This window comes from Natrix helvetica (assembly GCF_964273705.1).
Source record: "Natrix helvetica genome assembly, chromosome: 1".
NCBI lineage: Eukaryota > Metazoa > Chordata > Lepidosauria > Squamata > Natricidae > Natrix > Natrix helvetica.
In genome coordinates this window covers 296,341,083-296,362,788 of record NC_138548.1, presented here as the reverse complement: position 1 = coordinate 296,362,788, position 21,706 = coordinate 296,341,083, and the positions used below count along the sequence as shown (strand labels likewise).

The following is a 21,706-nucleotide window of genomic DNA, read 5'->3' as shown; positions in this document are numbered from 1 at the left end:
GGTGGCCAAACATGGACAAAGAAATAGAGGAGTGGGTGGCCACTTGCGACCCATGCCAGGAATCGAGACCAGCACCCCCGGAAGCGCCCGCCACAGAATGGGAGAAACCCAAAGCACCCTGGTCGCGAATACACATCGACTTCGCAGGGCCATTCCAAGGTCAGATTTTCCTTATAGTTGTGGATGCGTACTCAAAGTGGCTAGATGTAGTCCTAATGACTTCAACCACGGCAGAGGCAGTCATAAAGGTTCTACGGCGACTCTTCGCCACCCATGGTCTGCCAGATCTCCTCGTATCCGATAACGGGCCCCAATTCACGGCCATGCACTTTGAAACATTTTTAGCAGGGTTGGGAATCCGGCATGCCCTCATCGCGCCATTCCATCCAGCATCAAACGGACAGGCGGAGAGAATGGTGCGATTCGCAAAAGAGGCCCTCGCCAGGATGGGTCCAGGTGATTGGCAAACACGCATTGACCATTACCTCCTCATTCAACACATTACCCCGAGCGCAACAACGGGTAGGAGCCCCGCTGAACTACTCATGGGCCTACGGTCTCACCTAGACCGGCTCCACCCGAATTACTCTGCCACGGCTCCCCCAGACTCTACAAGTAAGGTCCGGTCCTTCAGAGTAGGGGATTCAGTATACGCTCACAACTACACGGGGGGAACATTATGGATGCCGGCAAAGGTCATAGGCATCACGGGTCCACGATCGTATTTGCTAGAGCTAGAAGATGGGCGGAATTGGAAAAGGCACATTGATCAACTGCGGGGTCGCCTAGCACACTCCAACCTTAGAAATGAAGACGAAAGCTTCCTGTCTACGGAAAGTCAGCCACAAGAAAACCCCAGCATAGGAAACAACGACGCCGGCGAGCCAAGCGTGGAACAAGACTACACACACGTAGCAGAGCAACCCCCAGACAGCGCAGCCGAACAAACTCCTGAACGCCCGAGCAACGAAGGCACAAGACCTCCAGAACGGGAAATAGAAAAAGCACCCGATCCTGCAACTACTTCAAACCAACCCGCACCCAGTCCTGCAACCACTTCAAGCCAACCCGAACTACGACGTTCCTCCCGAGCAAGACAAACACCCACCTACCTAAAAGATTATGTTACCTACCGCAACGTCCCATCTAGGAGGGGAGGGGTGTTAGATATTAACATATATCGGGATAAGTCTTCCCTCTGGTCCGCTCCTACAGCGGGAAACAGGTATCCCCCTGATTGGTCGAGGGGCGGGCCCAATCCCTATAAAAGGGGAACCCTCCGACTACCAAACAAGCTGGATCACTATTACTACTAATAAAGAGCTGTTAAGTCACTTCGTGTCCGCAGTCTGTCTCTCGTTGCCCAGATCTAACAATTCTTTATTGTTAAAGATTTGGCCACTTCCTCGGCCACTTCCACAAAAAGATTAACAGCCTTCGGATTAAGGGGAAGAGGCTGTTCTAATTTTCTAAGGTTGTCATACACCGACCAACCCAGGGATTTAACTTCACCCTCCCATAGGGTGTGGACACGGATGGTGATGAAGGTGGAGGGATCCCTACCCATACCATCAATTCCAATTCCATAACTAACCTGGGGTGGGTGGTTCCTGGATACCTGGAAGGACACATTGTTGCTTCCTGGGATGCGGCGGAACTCAGATATGTGCTGACATTCAGCATATCCACCTCCAGTGTAATCACACACGCAACCCCACCCTGTACAGTCAGTTTGTGCTCCACAAGGAATGAATTGATCGGGGTTTCCATAGGCCCAATTCATATTCCGCATGCAGAGGAACTTATGATTTGTTTGGTATGTAACCCTCCAAGCATTGTTTCCACACGTTACCTGGGCAACTTTGTCCATTGCCGTACATACATCAAAAGTTATGGTAATGGGCTGCTGTCCTTGCTTTAAAGCAGTAACAGATGTTAAATGGTAAAGATAGGATTTCAGGGCCAGGCCAGCCCACACAGAAAGGTTTAGGCGAATGGGAGTTACAGGCTGATAGCAGATGAGTTTGTTTTGCTGAAGACAGTAGTAATACATTGTGCCATTTGATACACACGTTTTGGATTGGGGGGTGCAATGGGCGGGAGCTTGAGTATGATATACCAAGGTTGTGACTGTGCAGCTGCCCATCCGAGCTTTGGTCAGGCAGGGCTCGCATTCGTCAAGGCTTGGGGTTTGGGATAGATAACAGACAATGCCATTGGACCCATTACACCTATGATATACGCGAGGGCTTTGTTGGCCAAATATACAGTCTGTCAGGTCAAATTGGGAACAGGACCTTGGCTTCCCCATCTTAAATTTCAGGGTATCTTTGTTAGGACCCTGAAGACATTGTGTACACCGATTAAGGTTCGAGGAGGCTCCACTTGGGGTGGCTCAGGCAAGGGTCTGCCTTAGTCAACCCAGGGGATGGGGCATGGTCGTTGGTGGCTTGACCGTCATCTGGTAAAATTTCAACGATTTCCAGGGTGTTACCAAGAATAGAAACTTTAAGGATTGAAACCTTTGCTTCCCTGGTTTGTAGTTTCTGATAGTCCCCTGCCAGACATTGGTAGTGTCCAGCATCTGAAATCATGGGTACCAAAAGTGTCAGGGTGGAGGACTTACGTGTAAGGTCCTTAGTAATTTGGGTTGTGGTAGAGTCAGGAATGGTCTTTCCCTCCTTCTCCCAAGTTATATACCACCTAGTTCCTATGTTACCCTCAATGTGACATTTTAGGGTGACTCGTGAACCAGTCATTGTTTGAACATGAGTAGGGTTTAGAATGAGAGTGAAGGAGGGGCTAGAGCATTGTTGGTGCATCTTCCTTGTTCCTTCAACTGGCTTCTTTGTGGGCCGGAGGAGGTGGCACATTATAATTGAGTTATATCGCTTATTTGGGGCCTAGGTTGAGGAACTTGCCTCTATCCTACATTGCCAATATTTCCTTCCCTCATATTCATGTGGTGTCAGATTTAACTCCCTATGACAGTCAGGGAACCAGGTGTGACCATGCATAAAGTGAGAACCTCCAGGCCCATTGAAGAAGCAATGTTGGCAGGGGGGAAAGGGACCTGGTCCCATATCCTCATATGGTGATTCCAACCCTGGTGTCTCCTCATTACCCCCTTTCCAGGGAGTCGTGTGGTCGGGAGAGAAATAATCAAGATCTTTCAGGGCCCCCAAATCCTCCCTGGTGGCCCCCTGTCTGTTTGTAAAAAGAACCTGCTACAGGTAGAGGGAGTTGATGATGATAGGGATAAGAAGCAGTGCAACGACAACCCAAATGGTAGGCATAAGGCCCTTCCTAATGCATGAGGTCTGCTTCATGCATTATTGGTCTCCATTGTGGTTCCTAGACATGGCGTGTGAACACAATCACCATGGGAGACATGATACGTTGCCCGTGCGACGGGTGTCAGCTTCCGGAGTGATACCTGCAGGGGGCGCCGGTTCTTCATCACCCATTCGTAGAGAGACAGCCTCCGGAGTGTCGTCAGAAGAGGTGACAGTCCGCCTGACCTTTCTGAGCATGAGTTTCAAGGGATGTGTGGGATCCTTGGAGGCCTGCCACTGGGCGCGGTGGCCAACTTAATATGCGACCAATGGATCCACAGCTTAATTTCAGACACCTTAACAGCAAGGGGAGAACAGATGACAACAGTATATGGCCCTCTCCATTTGGGGCCTAGAAGCTCCTTTTTCCAGTCCTTAACCAAGACCTCCTGTCCGGGGTGAAAATTATGGACAGGAGTTACAATAACATGAGGTCGACATGACAGTACATATTCTTGGAGTTTGTGGACTATGGCATTAAGGGCTTGCATTTGTTTGACTTTAACTTAGTCAGCTACCTGCGGAGTAAATGCTAGTTGGGGAGCAAGAAGATTGGGCACCCATCCATACAAAAGCTCAAAGGGTGAGATGCCAAGCGCCTTGGTAGGTGCACAGCGTATAGCCAACAAGGCCATACTAAGGGCATCAGGCCATTTGAGGTGGGTCTCCTGACAGATTTTTGCTAATTTTTCTTTGATGGTGCAGTTCATCCTTTCCACTTTTCCCCCTGAACTAGGGTGAAAAGCACAGTGCAGCTTCCAGGTGATCCCCAGCATGTGCGCAACCATCTGGGTGGCTTTGTGGATGAACTCAGGCCCATTGTCTGAGGATATGCGGGTCGGTAAACCATATCAGGGGATGATAAGGTTTAGTAGAGCCCAGGTCACCTTGAAGGCTTTCTTTGTTCTGGTTGGGATACATTCAGGCCAACCCGTATAGGTGTAAATAATAACAAGCAACGCTGTATACTGGCCTGAACGGGGCATGTCGGTGAAATCAATCATTAGGGAATCAAATGGATACACACCCTTTGGTTGATGGCCTTGAGGAAGCAAGGGGCCTTGCCGGGGGTTATTGGCAACACAGATCTGACATCGAGCACAAACAGTGGCTTCTATGCTGGAAAGGTTGTCAATGTACACCCCTCATGACAAAGCTTTTTCCAAGGCCGTTTTGCTGAGATGTAGGGAGTTATGGAGGGAGGAGACCGCCTCCCAAACCAGGTATTGGGGAACAAAGACTCGGTTGTCCCAAAGTACCCACCAGTCTTCTACCATGGCTTCTGCCCCTAATGCTTCTGCCTGTTGTACCTCCTGGGGGGAGTAGGACGGGGGTTGTTGCTATGGAGGAGTCCACAAGGTGAGGCAAGTGGCCTGCATGTTCAGGGGCAGAAAAGCGGCCGTACGAGCGGTACGATCAGCTTTTTTATTGCCTCATTCGGTGTCCGCAGACCCTTTCTGGTGGTCCCTAATGTGCAGTACTGCTACTTGCTTGGGGGCCCACACACTGTCCAATAGTCGCAAAATTTGGGGGCTATATTTAATATCCTTGCCTCCTGCCATAATGAGACCTCTTTCCTTATAGAGGGCCCCATGGACTTGTACCGTGAGGAAGGCATATTTTGAGTCTGTATAAATGTTGACTCTAAGGCCTCAAGATACCTCTAGGGCCCTAGTGAGGCCGTGTAGTTCGGCTAATTGAGCACTTGTACCAGCTGGAAGAGGTTCTGCTTCCCATACTTTGTCCAGCGTGACCACGGCATAGGCCGCTTTCCGAAGGCCTTCATGCAGAAAACTGGTTCTGGCTGTATAGAGGGCAGCGTCAGGGTGTGGAAGGGGTTCATCCTTCAAGTCCGGGCAGCTGGCATAAGTTTCCTCGATGGTCTGTAAACAGTCAAGAGTGGTTTCTGTATCCGGTTCAGGTAACAAGGTTGCAGGGTTCAGAGAATGGGACTGAATAAGCTTGATCTGGGGGGTATGGGTTATGAGACCCTGATACTTGAGCATTCGGGGGGTTGTCAACCATATATGCCCTTTCCTGTCCAGGACTGAGCTGAGGGCATGTGGGGTGTATATGTCTAGCTGTTGGCCAAAGGTAAGCTTATGGGCGTGCTGCGTGAGCAAAGCTGTTCCGGCCACAGCTTTAAGGCAGGCTGGCCATCCCTTAGCAACTGTGTCCAGCAGCTTTGATAGATAGGTGACTGGGTGGTGCCACGTTCCTAGTTTCTGAGTCAAAACCCCTACGGCCATGTTTTGCTTATGTCTACAAACAACTGAAAGGGCTTGTTGAGATCTGGGAGTCCTAGGCTGGGGGGCCTGGGTTAAGGCAGGTTCGACCTTCTCCCATTGCAAGGGTTCCTTCTCATTACCCCTGGTGGCTTCGTACAATGGTTTAGCCAGGAGTGCAAAGTTGGGGATCCAAATCCTGCAAAATCTAGTCACTCCCAGAAACCCTCTCAGTTCCTTGCAGTTCCAAGGGGTGGGCAATTGGCAAATGGCCTCCTTTCTCTCATGACCCAAGGTTCTCTGTCCTTGTTGTATTGTTGTAGCCTAAATATCTAACCTCAGTCTGGACTAGCTGAGCCTTCTTTCTGGAAGCCTTGTACCCCTTCCCCTGGAGGAGTTGTAGTAATGTGGAGGTGTTCAGGCTACAGTCCTCCTCTGTGTGGCCTGGGACTAGCAAGTCATCCACGTATTGGAGCACCACATCAGGAGGGGGTATTTCTAACATCTCCAGATCCGTCGCCAAGGCTGCCCCAAATAGAGTGGGGGAGTTTTTAAAACCCTGAGGCAGGTGTGTCTAAGTATACTGTTATTTTCGGCCATTTGTAGGGCTTTCACACTCAAAGGCGAATAAATGGCGACTTTTCTGGTGGATTGGGATGGCGAAGAATGCGTCCTTGAGGTCAATTACTGAAAACCACCTTGCAGTGGGTGGAATCAGTCCTGGTAGGATGTAAGGATTTGGCACCATTGGGTGGATAGTGACAGTGGCCGCATTTACGGGTCGCAGCCATTCTAAAGCATCCCTCTCCCTTCAGTAATGGCAGGATCTGAGTATTCCATTTGGAGTCTGTGGTCACTAGTTTATGACGGGTCAAATAGAGCTGGATCACCTTTTGGATGGCCATCACAATGTGTCGAGGGTACGCCCTCTGGAATAAATGGACAGGAGCCTTCATGGGGAGTTCCTCTACAATGATGGGGGCATGTTGGGCCACAAACCTAGGAGGGTTGTCTTCCACCCACAAGGTAGGAACTCTGAACTCTCTCCATTTTTTATCCAGGGTTACCCTGGCCACCATGATTCTCCATGCTTCCTCCCTAGGTAACTCTAGGTTAACCTTGCTGAAATTCAGATTCATTGAGCCTTTTCCATTGAAAAATATCTGTGCCCTCAGTTTACAGAGTAAGTCACAGCCAAGTAATGGACAGCTTGGGATGTAAACAAATTGGTGAATAATTGTTTTGCCTGCTGTTGTGCAAAGTAGGGGTTCCAAAAGAGGACGTTTTTAGTTGTCCCATGTAGCCCCTAATATATTAATGGATTGGGATGACAGTGGGCCCAACGGTTGGGTTAAGACCAATGTTCCCTCTAATTTTTTTTCAATGTGAGCAGAAAAGTATAGTGTTTGAGCGGCACATTTTCATGCCTGAGCACCTGAATTTTTTTCACAGATGTCACATAAGACAACAACGAAATCAGTATTATTTGAAACTCAAAGTTACGTTTCTTCAAGGTACCCGCTTAATTCAAAGTGTTATATAATATCAGTATCACTTAACGCTCCTGCTTAGCAACCAAAATGTTGGCTCAGAAACTCTGGCATTTGAAGCACACAAGTCTTAAAGCTGTCAAGTTACAAGACCCTTCCACCCCTAACCCTTTAGAAAAAAAATGCAGAGGTCTTCAAACCTGACAGCTTTAAGACTTGTGGACTTCAACTCCCAGAATTCCTCCACCAGTCATGTTGCAGCGACGTCATCTGCGTGGATCTGCTCCATCTTCGGCTTTTTTCACTGGGGGCAGGGCTGCTGTTGAAGATGCCGATGAGCTGCTACCTCCTCCTCTTCCAACAGCATCACCACATTTGCACCTGAGCTCAGAACCGCCGTGTTACCCCTGCCCCCTCCTCCTCTGCCGTGCTTTTGAGGAGCCATGAGGCTTTTTCCCCCTGCTCCCCCCTGCCTTCCTACTGGCTCCCGCAGCCTCATGGCTCCTCAAAAGCATGGCGAAGGAGGAGGGGGCAGGGGTAACGCGGCGCTGAGCTCAGGTGTTCCGAGCGGAGGGGAGGCGCCGCTGCCACATGCGGGGATGCCGGCTGGAGCTTTGGCGGCTTCAATTCAGCTGCAGCACCGGGCACCAAATCCGGCAGTGCTGTTAGAGGAGGAGGAGGTGGCAGCAATTCTTCCGGTGGCGGCGGGGGCTTTGGGTTTCACAACTACCCTCAGTCACCCCGTGCTCCTCAAAGTAAGTCCGGGGAAGTCCTTTGCGGGCAGCCCGTTCTAGCTGCCTGCAAAGGACCTCCCCAGCTTCCGGAGCCTGTGGCAGTAGAAATCACTGCGCGGCAGTTGAAAACTGCTGCACGGTGTTTTCTTGCCACGTGCGCGGCCGCGCAGCTGTGCACCTTAGAGGAAACATTGGTTGTCGGCGGGATCAAGGGGGAAAGTTCCTTCCACTGACCCTCATCCCAACTGATGGATGAGCGGCTTGCTGAGGCGCTGTGAACTCCCTGTCCGATCGGCGTGCTCATTCCTTGGTGAGACTGGGGGGTTGTTGATCCCATCCTGCCTCCTCTCACTATTGCGGCTGTGCCTTGAGGTGGTACATATGGTGGCCGGTGGGGGAGCTCCTTTGGGGCACTGACAAGGATTGGCAAGGTTGTTTTCTTGGGTCAATTTCAATTATTAGCTAAAAAATTTTTCCAGTTTCACAGCGGAATTGAAATGGACAATATCAAATGTTCTTTATTTTACATGCTGCTCAAATCACTAATACTAGTATATTCCTAAGCATTAAAAACTATATATTATTACAGCAAACATTTATGACAGACTTTAGTAAATCTTAAAGTTGGGAAAGTGTAATGATGTTTTATAAGAAGAAACCAAGATTAGCTTCTCATTTGTAGTAAGTACATCTGAAATCTGGTTTGGGATATATCGGTGTAGCTCAGAAAGGATTGTTTGAAGTCACAGCTATTTTTCCCCAAATTAATTATTTTATTATAGAATATAACTAATACATAAAACACAAAAATAATTTGTTTATACAATAGAACCAGGAAGCTGTAATCATTGACTGCAACAAAGTAAATTTTAATAATAGAAAATTTATATCAATATTAAATATGATATACAAGCAATACATGAGCATAGAATTGCTTAAATTGTAAATCTAAATATAAAATTAATAATTAGTTCCAAAATGCACTGAATTATTTTATATGAAACATGCTTTTAATCTTTAAATTTAATACCAAATCTCCACTGAATTACTCGTTATCTGTGAATGTAAAGAAAAAAGAGAAAGGAGCTGCTTGAAAAAAGTACATAGATATTTGATTTTCTGAGTTTATATGCAAACATTTTTCCTGTTTTATTTGCATATTCAATTTAACTACATTCTTCTAATTAACATTTATTCCATTTCTAATTCCATTTCCATTCTTTCCATATTCTTCCATTTCTAAAAAACATAGGTGCTGTTTATTTTTTTGCAATTGTTTGATTCATTGTCTTCTTTGTTACTTCTAAGTTACTTTTATGCTTTTGTCCCAATTCTTTTATTTTAACATCTAATTGTTCTTTCTTTGTTGTATTTTAGTTTTTTGACGTATTTAGTTTATATACTTCATTTGTTTCCCAAATGGTAGAATGAGAAGTTCAACAAGTTTAATTCCTCTTTTTGTAGGTTAGTATCATTCATCTTCTACTTGAAAAGTATTTTTTCTTCAGCATTCCATGTTATTAAAACTTGATTATGATCTGTATAAGTCATTGAAATAATATGTACTTCTTTAATGCATGATATTAAGGTCTTACAATCAAATACCAGTACATATCTATTCTTGAATATAATGGATTTATTGCTGAGAAAAAGATGTAATTTCTCTGTGCTGGATTTTGTGATTTGCGTATGTGTCCATGCCAGTTCATCCATATATTGAAATACCATTTTTGGAAGCTTTCCACCATTTCCCCTCTTGTATCAATTTGTCTAAGCTCAAATCTAAAACTCCATTCATATCTCCCAAGACAAATATTTTGCCTTCGTCCAATCCTTACAGGGGTTCTCCAGGATTTTATCTCAAGCCCATAATTTCCACAAGATGGTTGGGCAGTTACTTTAATTCTGTGTGCAGTTCTCGATGTATGTAGAGATATAGATAGCCCTTGTTTAAGAGCCGTCTCATACAGTGACCAGCTTGAATAGTGATGCAAAAGTAACTTTGCAACCAATCCTCACATTTTAAGACCTTTACATGCTGGAAAGGAATGGAAAGCTAAAGGAAGATCAAAAGCACCCTCATAATCACTTAGTGACCCCTTCACTTAACAACCAAATTCCTGGTCTCAACTTTGGTCATTAAACAAGGATTCCCTGTAATTTTAATTTCCTGTGAATTAGCTGGCTGCTTCAATTAACCCTTTTTCTTAAGAGTTCTTGGGATGCATTTAATTCAGGGTGTCAAACTCGGGGCATCACTTTGTTGTCACATGGCATAGCATGACTTCCCCCCCTTCTCTAAACTGGGGGTGGATGTGGCTAGCGTGTGACACATCTGGCCCACAGGCTACGAGTTTGATAACCCTGCCCTAATTGATCTAGTTAATCTTGTCATGGATACAATGCCAAGATCTTAAAACAGCTTTCTACAGTCTGGTGCCTTCTAAGGTATTGGGTCTTCTGTATCTAAAAATTTCTGGCCACACTGGGAAATCACATGACTTAAAATATGAAAAATAGCATGATAATTTCATTGCAGGTTAAGGAGGAGAAACCCCAACACCCGGTACGTAGGAATAGCTCATAAGTATGTGCCCGGAGCATTAGGCATTCTTCCTGTTCTTAAAATGCAAAGCCCATTTTGAATAGGATGGAATATTTAGATCAGATTGGGGTTAACTCTAGGGGTGACAATTTACTTTGTATCTAGTTGTGTATTTGTATTGGTTTTATGTTTTTACTCTGATGAAGTGACTAAATTAATGAAGAATTCTATTCTATTCTATTCCATTCCAATGCCCACCTCTAAGCCTCAAAAGCAGGTTGACAGTGTCATTGCTTCTAATTTTGTAGGAGGCAAGTGTCTTCAAATTTTCCAACTCTTTATCCTGGTAGGTCAGGCGTTGGTCATTTACTACTATATCTGTGCTGGCTTGAATCATCCTTTTCAGGCCCAGGACAGTTTCACTGGAGCTCACCGTGTAAGTTTTGGTTGTGGTAGTGTGGTCTTTTACAAAAATGTTCATCGTTTGATGTAGCTGGAAAGTAGTATTAAAGAATATCCCATAATCTGCCAATCTTTTATCATTCTGCAAGGCTATATTTTCTTGCAGAGTTTCCTCCCAATATAGCTCACAGATATACCCCTTTTCTTCAAACTGCTCCTTGATCCTCTCGATAGGTGCAAAAGGGTTGCATGATATAACTGTAGGTGCTCCTGTGTCCTGTTTCACTGTCACCTCAATGTCTCGAGTTGGCTAAAAGAAAAAGGTGAAACAAGTGACCAAAAGTTTAAACATCAATTTATGAACGTAACTGTTCTACCAGTAATACATAATAAATCAATAATGTATAATGCCTATATATTATTTACAGATAAAACTCTCGTTTTTTTTTGTTGTTGTTGGTAATCTTCATTTAACAATTATAGCATAATGATTTTTCAATCACAGTTCCAAAATCCACAGAATGGGTATGAAATCTAGGACCCATTACTCCCATGGAATTGAAAGTTCCCAGATCTTCTGGTCAGTTGTATTGGCAAAGTTCTGGGTGCTGTAGCTCTAACGCAGTCAGCCATGGTCACACATCCATGATTTCCAACACTCCTCCCAGTTTCCCAATGGGGAATCTGGCAGGAGGTTGGAAATTGCTCCCACTGCCACTGCTGCTTTGGCTACTTGTGGTCATTCTGTTTATCTCTCCTGGTAGGTAAATTTTGATCTACTATTATTATTCTCACATCACACCGCACTACCTTCCTGGCAAAGGATGGCCCAACAGGTCATAGGTTGTCTAGCATTAGGTACAACCATCAATTCTGAGCTTCCCTTAAGCATGAAAGCTGGCTGAGGACTTTGGGCCAGTCACTTTCTCAGCACAACCCACTTAGCAGGATGGCAGGAGTATTAGGTATGCTTGCCTCCCTCCTTGAGTTATATATTATTAAAGAGGTGGGATAAAATAATAATCATATATTATTATATAAAATAGTAATAATTCCTGCATGTGAGCAGGAACTGATGGGATCATAAAATAGGCAAAGTAGTAGAAAATAAAAAAGTTAAAGTACTCTGGGATTTTAGAATCCAAACAGACAGGCACCCGCCACATAAGACCCCAGACTTAACTGTTGTTGGTAAGACAAAAAAGTCTGGATAGTGTAGATTGCAGTAAGAAGAGCAGCAGAAGAGATGAGAAAGAACTGGGGGAAATCACACACAAAAAAGACCTGCAAATAAAACAACTGTGGCAAAAGAAATCTAAAATAGTACCAATAATAGGTGCAACCTCAAAACATATGGGGCATCACTTAAACTCCATTGGCATTGACAAAAACCACCATCAGTCAATTGCAAAAGGCAGCTTAATTTGGAACAGCTTACATCCTGAGATGATAACACTATCAAACAACATCATCTGCTGATGCCAGGTCCCTGCGAAGGACTCAACAGGTGGATTCAAGTGCCACATCCAGTCTACATCTCTGGCTGATTGTACAACCAACCATAATCATAATATGTGTTATTGATATATATAGTAAAGAAGAATTCTACAAGTTTATCATAGAGTAATGATATGCAAACCATAAGATTGTCCTAGTCATTTTTCTGCCTGAAAAGATTAGGATGCCTTTTCCTACTCAAAATGCACTTTAGGTGTTTCTGTGAGGCAAAGTTTAGGCGATTTATATAGGGCTGGCTCTGTTCAACGAGGTAGCCATATCATTGGCTCAGTTCCTCTTAACAGAATGGACTGAAATGGAGTGGGGAATTACTTTTTTTACAATGGCATGCTGTAAGTTGGATGGCTTCATTCATAAAATAAATAAACCCTGATCTGAACATGAAATGGAAGTGAATCTCCCATGGGAACGACTTTGCCCCGTGACTCCCACACCATGAAGGATGTTTTCAGCATATATTATTGCATTGCAATTTCTATTTGAACCTGTCTGATGTATTAATTTGGTCCCTCATAAAGGAGTTCCCAGGGAGAGACAGCCAATATGACATTTCCTATCTTTTAGGAGACCATAAGACCTACTAGTATCAATAATGTAGCCAATTTTTATCTCACTGCCTCAAGGAGCAAGGCAACAAATATTGTACAATAAAACTGCAATCCTTCGATACCTTTAAAATCTTTCCTCTGCTCTTCCCTTCCTTTCCTTCCTGTAATTCTTTTAACTTCATTAAATTGCCATTTCTAATGTGTATTTACTGTATATGTCTAGACCAGTGTTTCTCAACCTTTGTCAACTCTAAAAACAATTCCCAGGGGATTGAAGTCCAGACATCTTGAAGATGCTAAGGTTGAGAAACCCAGGTAGTTAGTGACTTTATCTAAAAACAGGGGCCATCTTGCCAATGCACAAGCAAAACTTAAGGAGCTTAAAAAGAAGTAGTTATCTATGCTGCTGACAATGAATTCTCAGCAGCCTATTTTGAAACATGCTGCATTTTGTTTCTTTTCTTACACAAGGAAAAGTAACTCCAGAATGGATTATTTTCCTCATTTTTTCCTGATGGTCATTTGCCCTTTCACCCTCAAAGACTGAACAGAACACTAATTAAACTTTGCTTGTGAAGTTGCAGATACTTGCCAGATCCATAGCTTTGCTTCACACCTCATCCCCAGGGGTGAGTTCTGGCTGCCGCTACTTCCGGTTTGCTCAGGGTCTCAACATGTGCTCACGCTTTATGCGTGCTGTGTGCACCTGCACAGTGCAACAAAAATTGCTCTGTGCATGCGCAGAAGGCGAAAATAAGATGGTGGTACCATAGGCGCTGCTGGGAGAACTGGTTCGGGAGCGTGGCAGGCCTGGGTCACTGCTGGTTTCAGCGATGCAGGCCACCAAGTTACTACTGGTTCGGCTGAACCAGTCCGAACTGGTAGGAACCCACTGATTCCCCACCTGGAAGTAAGCAAGAATAACCTTGAAGTGCTTCTCTTGGACCTGACTGATGAGAAAGCTGCTTAAGGAAACTACTGATTAAGCTGGATTTGTCCAAGGCTCTCAGCCATTATGGCTTGGCAAGTTTGGATTTCCAAACTTGGCAACTTTAAGACTTGTGGACTTCAACTCCCAGAATTCAAAGAACCACAATGAAATGCAGAACTCTAATATGATGTAGTTATCCAGTTTAAAACTATGTTCAGTGATTCAACTAGAGAAAGCCAATAAGAAACCCATTTCATTTTAAAGACATTGAATCCTGTAAGATTTCAGAATTTTTGCACACTACCTGCACATTCCAGGGTTTGATAGGTTGCTCATCCTTCATGCAACAAGGCTGTTTCAGGCAATCAGATGCCTTCTGGGCCAATAGATCCCAGGCTTCCATGCTGGCTTTGGCAACGTTTGCTGTCGGATCTGCTGGATCGATAATCACAGGACTGCAATACAAATGCATACTTTTTAAAAAAAATTACAAAGTGTAACATACACTCACAGGACAAATGCACAACCAATTATTACAAGAACTTAAAAAAAATGTTACTCCAGTGCAGCGTGTGCCAAGTAAATTGCACTTTTCAATATGTTGTTTTAATGTGTTTTCCTTCCCTAACTTATACCAATCAAATACCTGTACTGTACATAGTAACTACAGGGCAACCTTAATGTGGCAATGACAATATGAGTGATGTTTATGTTTGCCTTTTGTTTACTGAATATCAGCTATAGAGTCCTAAGTCAAAAGTTCCATAGTCTCTAGCAGTAGGAAGAAGAGAAATTTCACTCTTCTGCCTCTTTCATTCACTCCTACTTTGAGCTAGTGGGAAAGCAGTTCTCTCTAAGTGGCAAAGAGTAATAAGTATATTTTTCTTGCCCCAAAGTATTCAAGCAAAATAGAAGATTGCCACAGCATGTAGGCTACATGTGTGCAATTAAGATTTAACAGGTAATACAAGAGAAATACAGTCTGCTTATCACTGTACCCAACTGAATGAAAGCTTATGTAAGAAAAGACAAGAAGAAAGAAGAAATATCCTTACCGTGAATCCCTCAATTTTCCTTTCACATGGAGCCCCACTTTGGAATTATCAAGAGTGTAGTATTTAGTCCAATAGAGGCAGAGATCCTTGTACTGAGTGATCAGTTTCATTACTGTGCAAAAGCCTTCTGCTGTGTTGAATTTCTCTTCTCCTTTATGCTCTTCTTCCCAAGCATAAATGGTAAGCAATTCCAGGGCAAATTTGGGGGGCAATTTGGACAATGTGCTGGATTGCTAGAAAAAAAAATGATCATGAGGCCATTTTCTTTCTGAAATGGTAGGTTTAGAAAAATAATAACCACCCCCACTGCATTAAGCCCATTGGAGACTTTGTTACACTCGGTTAACTTGTCCTGAGCTTTGGCATAAAACAGCATTGCTGCTGGTTGTTTGACACTCAGTTTCAATACACTTGGGAGAACTCTGTTCCCTACACAAAGACCTAGGACCTCACATACTCTGCAAATTGCACATTCTTGTTGTAGCTGCTGCTTTTCCATCAGCCAATTTCAGTAGATGCATTATTTCTTTCTGCACCAGCTCCCCCCCCCCGATGCTTTTCAAGGTGTCTTCCTAAAAAAAGAATTGAATCCGAATCCAATTGATCCTATCTTGTCCAATATTTTGAATACTACAGCAAGTTAGCCAATTCTAGCTCCAGCCAATAGAATCCAAAGTCAGATGTATTGGCTTTATATCTATCTCTCTGAATATTTCCCCAGGGCATCCAGACCCAAGGGAAAACTAGTATTGATATAGGGAATAGGGGAAACTAGTATTGATTCTTGACTTCCCTTTGGGGGAAGACAAATGGAGGACCACAATAACACCTGATCCTTACCATTATTGTGGGGTTAAGGCTTAACCCCTACAAAGTAACTCCTTACTTTGCCCAGAAAAGTTGGATAAAAGGATACGATGTCAAAGAAATGACTGGACCAACTGAGCAGCTGTTTATGAAATATGTAACAAATCTATCAAAATTTATTTATCTATCAAATTTATATAGAGAGATCTACCTCACACAAGGTGACCCTGGCGGATGAAAACTAAAACCTACTGTCAATGCATATTATTTTAAAAACCACTCAAAACTATTAAGTAATTTGACATGCTAAAGAACATTGGTTGGTTGTTTCCTCCTGTTACTTTTCTAGCCTCCCCACCCTCACCCCATAATAGCTCACCTTCTTGATTTCTTTGTACCAGTGCTTGACTAGTCGTAGCAATCCTTTGAGCTTTGGTGGACAATGTTTCACGAAATTCCTCTGAAGCTCTGTGAAGGAAGTATTGAACTCCCCTGGCTGTCCGTTGGCCTCAATTAGATCGGTATAGACCTTTGTAGGTGGGATATATGTAGAAGTTATCTGACCTAGGATGGGAGAGGAACCAAAAACAAACCATTTATTTATTTATTTATTTGATTTGATTCCTAGACCGCCCCCTCTCCCCGAAGAGACTCGGGGCGGTGTACAGGTACCAAATTAAAAACCATACAGATAGTAATAAATAGAATTGAAATCAGATTAAACTTTAAACCCCTGTACAAATTTATAAAAATTAAAACTTAGCCTTAAGACCAACCCATGAAATTTAAAAATACAGACTGAGGTGGGAGAGCTGAAATTAGGCCAGGCCGGCTAGATTAAACAAGTGGGTTTTGAGCTTCTTGCAGAAGGAGCGGAGGTCCGTGGTTGTTCTAATATCATCACAAAACTTTTGTGTGATATCATGCTGTTATCCTATCATGAATTTATAAGGTCATCAACAACTGTCATGTCCATTCCCATTACTTCACTCTGAATGACTTCACCCTGAAGCACAATGAGATTTGCAAGACTGATATCAACCCTTCAAGAATGGCCAGTTCAGAAAACAGATTCCACATGGAAACCCAACATTACACTTAATTGACATAGGCTATCAAAACAAAATCTTGCAAGCCCGAAGCCCGAAGCTTCCCATGCCTCTCTCTCTTATACCCTAGGGATCCAGAGCTGCTTCTTAATATTGTCTCTCTTTCAAGAACTCAAGGAATACTTCTCTTAACTTTGTTTATATAATATTTTTCTGAATATTCAAGTTGGTCTCCCTTCTTTCTACGCTATTGGAATAAGATGTTCTATTAGAACTGTGGGGCTTCCTCTTTCTTGGAGGGGAGAGGTATTTTGTAATGTGTGGACTTGCTACCAAGAAGGCATCAAGAAGCAACCTATATATTTCACATAGTTAGGGCAGGTTGATTCTACCTGATCCTTACCTGATCCAGCAGGAACATAAGGGCAAAAACATGCAAAGCTTTAAAAGCAGGCTCTTGAATTAGGCTTGGAAGCATATTGGTCACCAAGGGGGACATCTCAGCATATCTCAAACACTGCAAAACCTATTTCCCATTATTAGTAATCAATTCTCTACATTTTGGATCAGTTAAAATTCTGAGTTTCCTAGGATAGTCCCATATTACCTGATTACCTGATGATGAGGTAATAAGCACAAATCTCCATTGGAAGGGCCTCCTGATACATGTGGAATATAAGGATCCATGACTGGTTCTCTATAGTCATGGTGAAGGTTCCTGCGCTTACCCGATATCAGAATTAATAAGAAAGCGTGTGACTAGCTTCCTCACCTAAAACATCATATGCTGGGAGGATGTCCACTTCTACCGACTCTGTCTTCTTTTTTGCCTGGATGCAGAGTTGGAGTGAGCGTGTTCCTTTCCTCGGTGGGGAGATGTCAACTTTGAAAGCAATTGTCTGGATAAACCTTTTCAAATTCCTTTCAATGTCCTGGATCACATCTTCACGATTCTCTGCTTGATCCTGGAAGCTGGAGAAGCAGTTCAGGAAGATAACCAGGTCAACATCGGAACTCATATCCAGAGCTGTTCCTTTTCCTGTAGAGCCAGCCTATATTTTTTTTAAAAAAGGCAAATGTTCACTCTCTCACCATTTGGTCACTTGAAACAGCAAATATCTCACCAACTCTAAGACAAAGGAGAAACACCTGCTGTCAGGCCTGGAAGCGATCTTTTGCATTGGGCCTTCAATACAAAAGTGGTGGGATTCAATTTTTTTTACTACTGGTTCTGTGGGCATAGCTTGGTGGGAGTGGCAGGGGAAGGAAGAATACTATAAAATCTCCATCCCCACCCAACTCAAGGAAAGCTTACTGCAAAATCCCCATTTCCTCCCAATCAGCTGGGATTCAGGAGGAAGAGAAGAGATGCGGGCGGGGCCAGCCAGAGGTGGTATTTACCAGTTCTCTGAACTACTGAAAATTTCCACTCCCAGTTCTCCAGAACTGGTCAGAACCTGCTGAATACCACTTCTGGCCTTCAGGCCTGCCACATTCAATGCTGTGGGGAAAAGGGAGGGGGGCTTATATGGAGTATGGGAGTTATATAGTCATAAAACATTCCTTTCTCAGAGAGTCAAGGACATCTTGCCCTGCACCTGGAGGGGTGTGACTGGGAGGCATCTCCAGTTGGGATGGTTCCTGATTGGGCCATGTGATGGACATGTGGGTGCTGGGCAGGGACTTGGACTTTCATTTGAGTGAGGAAAACTCAGAACTTTCAGATTCGGATTTTCCCAGATGTGCCAACATGATGTTTCTAATAAAATGGAACTTTGAGGAACTTCAAAGTAGTGTTCTTGTTCCCACCCATCTCTCCCTCTGAACCAGCATTCATGTCAGTTCCTGAGGGTCTATCAAGGACATGGCCACACTGGGACAAAGTGTAGCATTTATTTCCTAACTTCAGCACCCACATCTATTAAGGCAGGCTACACATATTTGAACTCACAGTCTCGACGGAGGGTTTGGAACTTGGTACCCTTAAAGAACCAGTGCCCCTCTATCTGAAACATTATCTTGAAATGAAATTACTAACCCCATCAACATTCAACGGAGCCCGCTCAGATGCTGAAATACACCAGGCAAATGAGATGATGAGTGTGGAAGAGAGGAGAGAGACAAGGGGAAGAAGAGAGGGTTAGGAGAGAGGGTGGGAGAGGGGAGGAAGAGGAGGGGAGAAAGAAGGAGTGGAAAGAGGAGAGAGGAGAAGGAGAGAAGAAGGGGAAGTAGAGAAGAGAAAGATGACAGAGGGAAGAAAGCAGGTAGGGAGGAAGAGAGGGGGAGAAGAGGTAAGAAAGCGACGGATATGGTATAAATATGGTGTATGGAGAGCAGAAGAGCCAATGATAGCTTTTGGGGGCTGACATAATATTGAATTGATATAATATTGAATAATACAAAATAGCGTTGGTTATGTAATGGTAATACATGTGATTATTTGTATGAAAATAAAAAAATAACAAAACTTAAAAAAAACATTATCTTACTAAGGGTTGGGTTAGCTAGACCAAGCAAAGCTCACCTTTATTGTCTTGCTCACGCTGGCATCCTTGTCCAGATCCCAGTTTTCTTTCAGGAAAGAACAGATTCTGTCCACAGCATCACCGACATTCTTTTGAAACTCCTTGCTGGGAAGGAGGTTCGTACCAATATAGTCATCAAGCCTTTTAGAGGGGGTGGAATACAGCTCCATTCTCTCTGTCTGATACTCCATTTGTGCTACAGGGATGAGCACCAGGACTCTATTTATCCTCTTGCCTCTCTCTGATGTCACTACACAAGCTCTTAAGGTGGACTAGACTGTGCACAGTACAGTCAGTTTTCTCCAATGTGTACTTTCAAACAACGTATATAAAAGCTGAACTGAAATAAAAAATAATAATTTTGACATTATGAAATTAATGAGTGGAAAGCCAGCAAGAGACTATTGTGTATCTGAGTAAAACAAAACAAATGTTTGACTACGTTGGAAAAACTTCCACCCTTCATGGTAACCATTATTAAAAAAATACTGGAATGCTCTTAACAGAACACAAGGTATAAAATAACTTTTTACTTACTGTTCTTGCTAATCGAGGTTCTCTAACTCTAAATATATACCAAGTTTTTTTTTGGGGGGGGGGGTCCTTAAAGTATTTTCATAGACTACCTTAAAAGGCCGAGGTCGGAGTCAATATCGGGGCGTAGAGGTTTCGTTTTTTCCTGCGCGAAACTGAAGTGCGGGAAACGAAAGTAATGATGAACGAGGGGGTGAAAGGCCGGGAATCCTCCAAGCGAGGATTGGTATAACACTCACAACAGCTGGAGTCTTTGGAGACTCGCCCTTTTTCCGTTTAGATCCCGGAACGTCCAGTTCGCAGAAAGTTCAAGCAACGGGAATGAAGAGCTTTCAGATTCCCCAAACGCATCTCGCATTCAGATGCTAGGACTACCGCTCCCATCGTCCCCCCCCCACCCCCCAAGACAGAGAAAGGGCTGAAAAGAAAAATATCTTGACAACAAGTGCCAAACAAACTAGTTAATGTAGCTGGGATTCTCCAACAACCCTATCGCGATTAGGGTCACCCCCTGCGCTTGAAATAGAAACTTACAACGCCAACTCCTAGCGGATTGCAGCGCCCCCACCCCTCCATCCCCACCCGCGACTCAAGGAAAAGAACCAGGTTGCTCAGCCGAACCTCTGCAGTTGGATCGTCGAACTTTGGCAGCTCAGAATCTACTGGATCCACTGGGTTCCCATTTGCAGCAGGGTGTGCGACAAGAAGGACGGCAGCCGTGCGCCCTTCCCATCGCTGGGTGTGTCTTTAATTTTATAAATGAGATGCCCCCGGCTGACTTTTAAATTAAATAAAATCCTGAGATCCGTTCCTAATGGAAATGGAGGTAACGAAAGGCCTCGAGTCTCACCCCGGGCTAGAATGAGGAAACCCGCGAAGCCAAGGAGTTGGAGGCTATTTTCAATGGCCTGGAAACGCTCCGCTCCTTAGCAAATACCTAAGAGAACAGCGAACTGGGCGAGCTAAGCGCCTCACAGGATCTCTCGTAGCCCCCATACAAGGCACCAATTGGCCTGGTACGTGTAGACTATGCACAAAACACAAGAGGCTGATCCCAGATATGATACCCTGAGTTATGAGATGTAATTTATCTCATCAGACTCTCCATTTCAATTCCTAGTGGTAGGAAACAGAATGAAATATATATGAAATGATTCTCATCAATGTAATTAAATTGTGGAAAAGTCTTAATTCTTTATATCCAGCCATGCCTTTGCCTATTTTTGAGATGTCTCTTGGACAAAACCTATCATGCAATAAATGTGAGGCTGAACTCTGTGGGCAAAACTGGTGTCATTCTTCCTTCCATTTTATTTCTCAAAGTTGACCAGATGAACTTCTCTACCTGTGACAGACTCTGTCGGTACTGGGAAGATCTTATCACATGATGCACCACTGTCTTGGCTAGCACCTCCTTTCTGCTCCCTGGTCCAGTTTCCATTGCCTGGTGAAGACACCGCATGGTGCCAGGATCTGACCTCAGTATTTAGAGTTGGGTCCAAAGGCATTTCAAAATCCCTCCAAAATTACAGTCCTGGGGAAGGAGAAATTTTCCCAATCATATCTCAAGGACAGCAAGGGCAACGGCATTGCTATGCGAAATGGGACATCTTTTCTTACAATTAAGTTGAAGTATAAAAAGCCATTGGAGTTGCAGAACCTTGAAGAGATTGTGTGTGTGTGTGTGTGTGTGTGTGTGTACACAGGACATTCAAGAACAAGTTTTGGACTCCCTTTAAAAAGATGAAATAACAACTAATTTTACAACATTGAATGAGAAGTGGTAGAAAAAAATCAGCACTCACACGGCATTATGGAATGGAGAGTGGTTAATATTTTTTTCCTGGAACACTATTCCACAAACTCAGTTTTTTTCCTGTAAGGCTACAAGGACTGCAACAGTGTTGAAACAGATTTATGTTTTCTTTTCTTCTGTCTCTTCACTCATTTTCACAACCACCTTAGTCACTAACTCTTCTAGGGTTAAAGTTCTTCCGAACCTGAGACT

General features: G+C 43.9%; 1 protein-coding gene and 1 long non-coding RNA gene across 3 annotated transcripts in view; one reads left to right on the top strand and one right to left on the bottom strand.

Moving 5' to 3' along the window:
• The window catches only part of LOC309383847, a 381,089-nt gene that overhangs the window by 95,156 nt on the left and 264,227 nt on the right, over positions 1-21,706 (top strand). The window lies entirely within an intron of this gene.
• Positions 8,535-20,902, bottom strand: OASL (2'-5'-oligoadenylate synthetase like). Of its 2 annotated transcripts, none has more exons than XM_081936345.1 (7): positions 19,791-20,902; positions 19,164-19,504; positions 17,412-17,691; positions 15,970-16,154; positions 14,784-15,016; positions 14,033-14,183; positions 8,535-11,041 (listed from the first exon to the last, which is right to left on the bottom strand). In XM_081936345.1, exons 2-7 carry the CDS (start codon positions 19,353-19,355, stop codon positions 10,562-10,564), a joined length of 1,521 nt encoding a protein of 506 aa, XP_081792471.1. In that variant the 5' UTR covers positions 19,356-19,504; positions 19,791-20,902; the 3' UTR covers positions 8,535-10,561. The 2 variants fall into 2 exon arrangements, with proteins under 2 accessions (XP_081792471.1, XP_081792472.1); XM_081936346.1 differs by having other exon boundaries at positions 20,320-20,902.

Excerpts from the sequence above, each read along its gene's own strand:
- OASL (XM_081936345.1), bottom strand. The coding sequence starts at position 19,355 with ATGGAGTATCAGACAGAGAGAATGGAGCTGTATTCCACCCCCTCTAAA. Across the intron at positions 14,184-14,783 it reads GGAAAATTGAGGGATTCACG|TCCTGTGATTATCGATCCAG; the intron begins GTAAGGATATTT and ends TTTGTATTGCAG. Across the intron at positions 11,042-14,032 it reads TCAAACCCTGGAATGTGCAG|CCAACTCGAGACATTGAGGT; the intron begins GTAGTGTGCAAA and ends TTTTTCTTTTAG.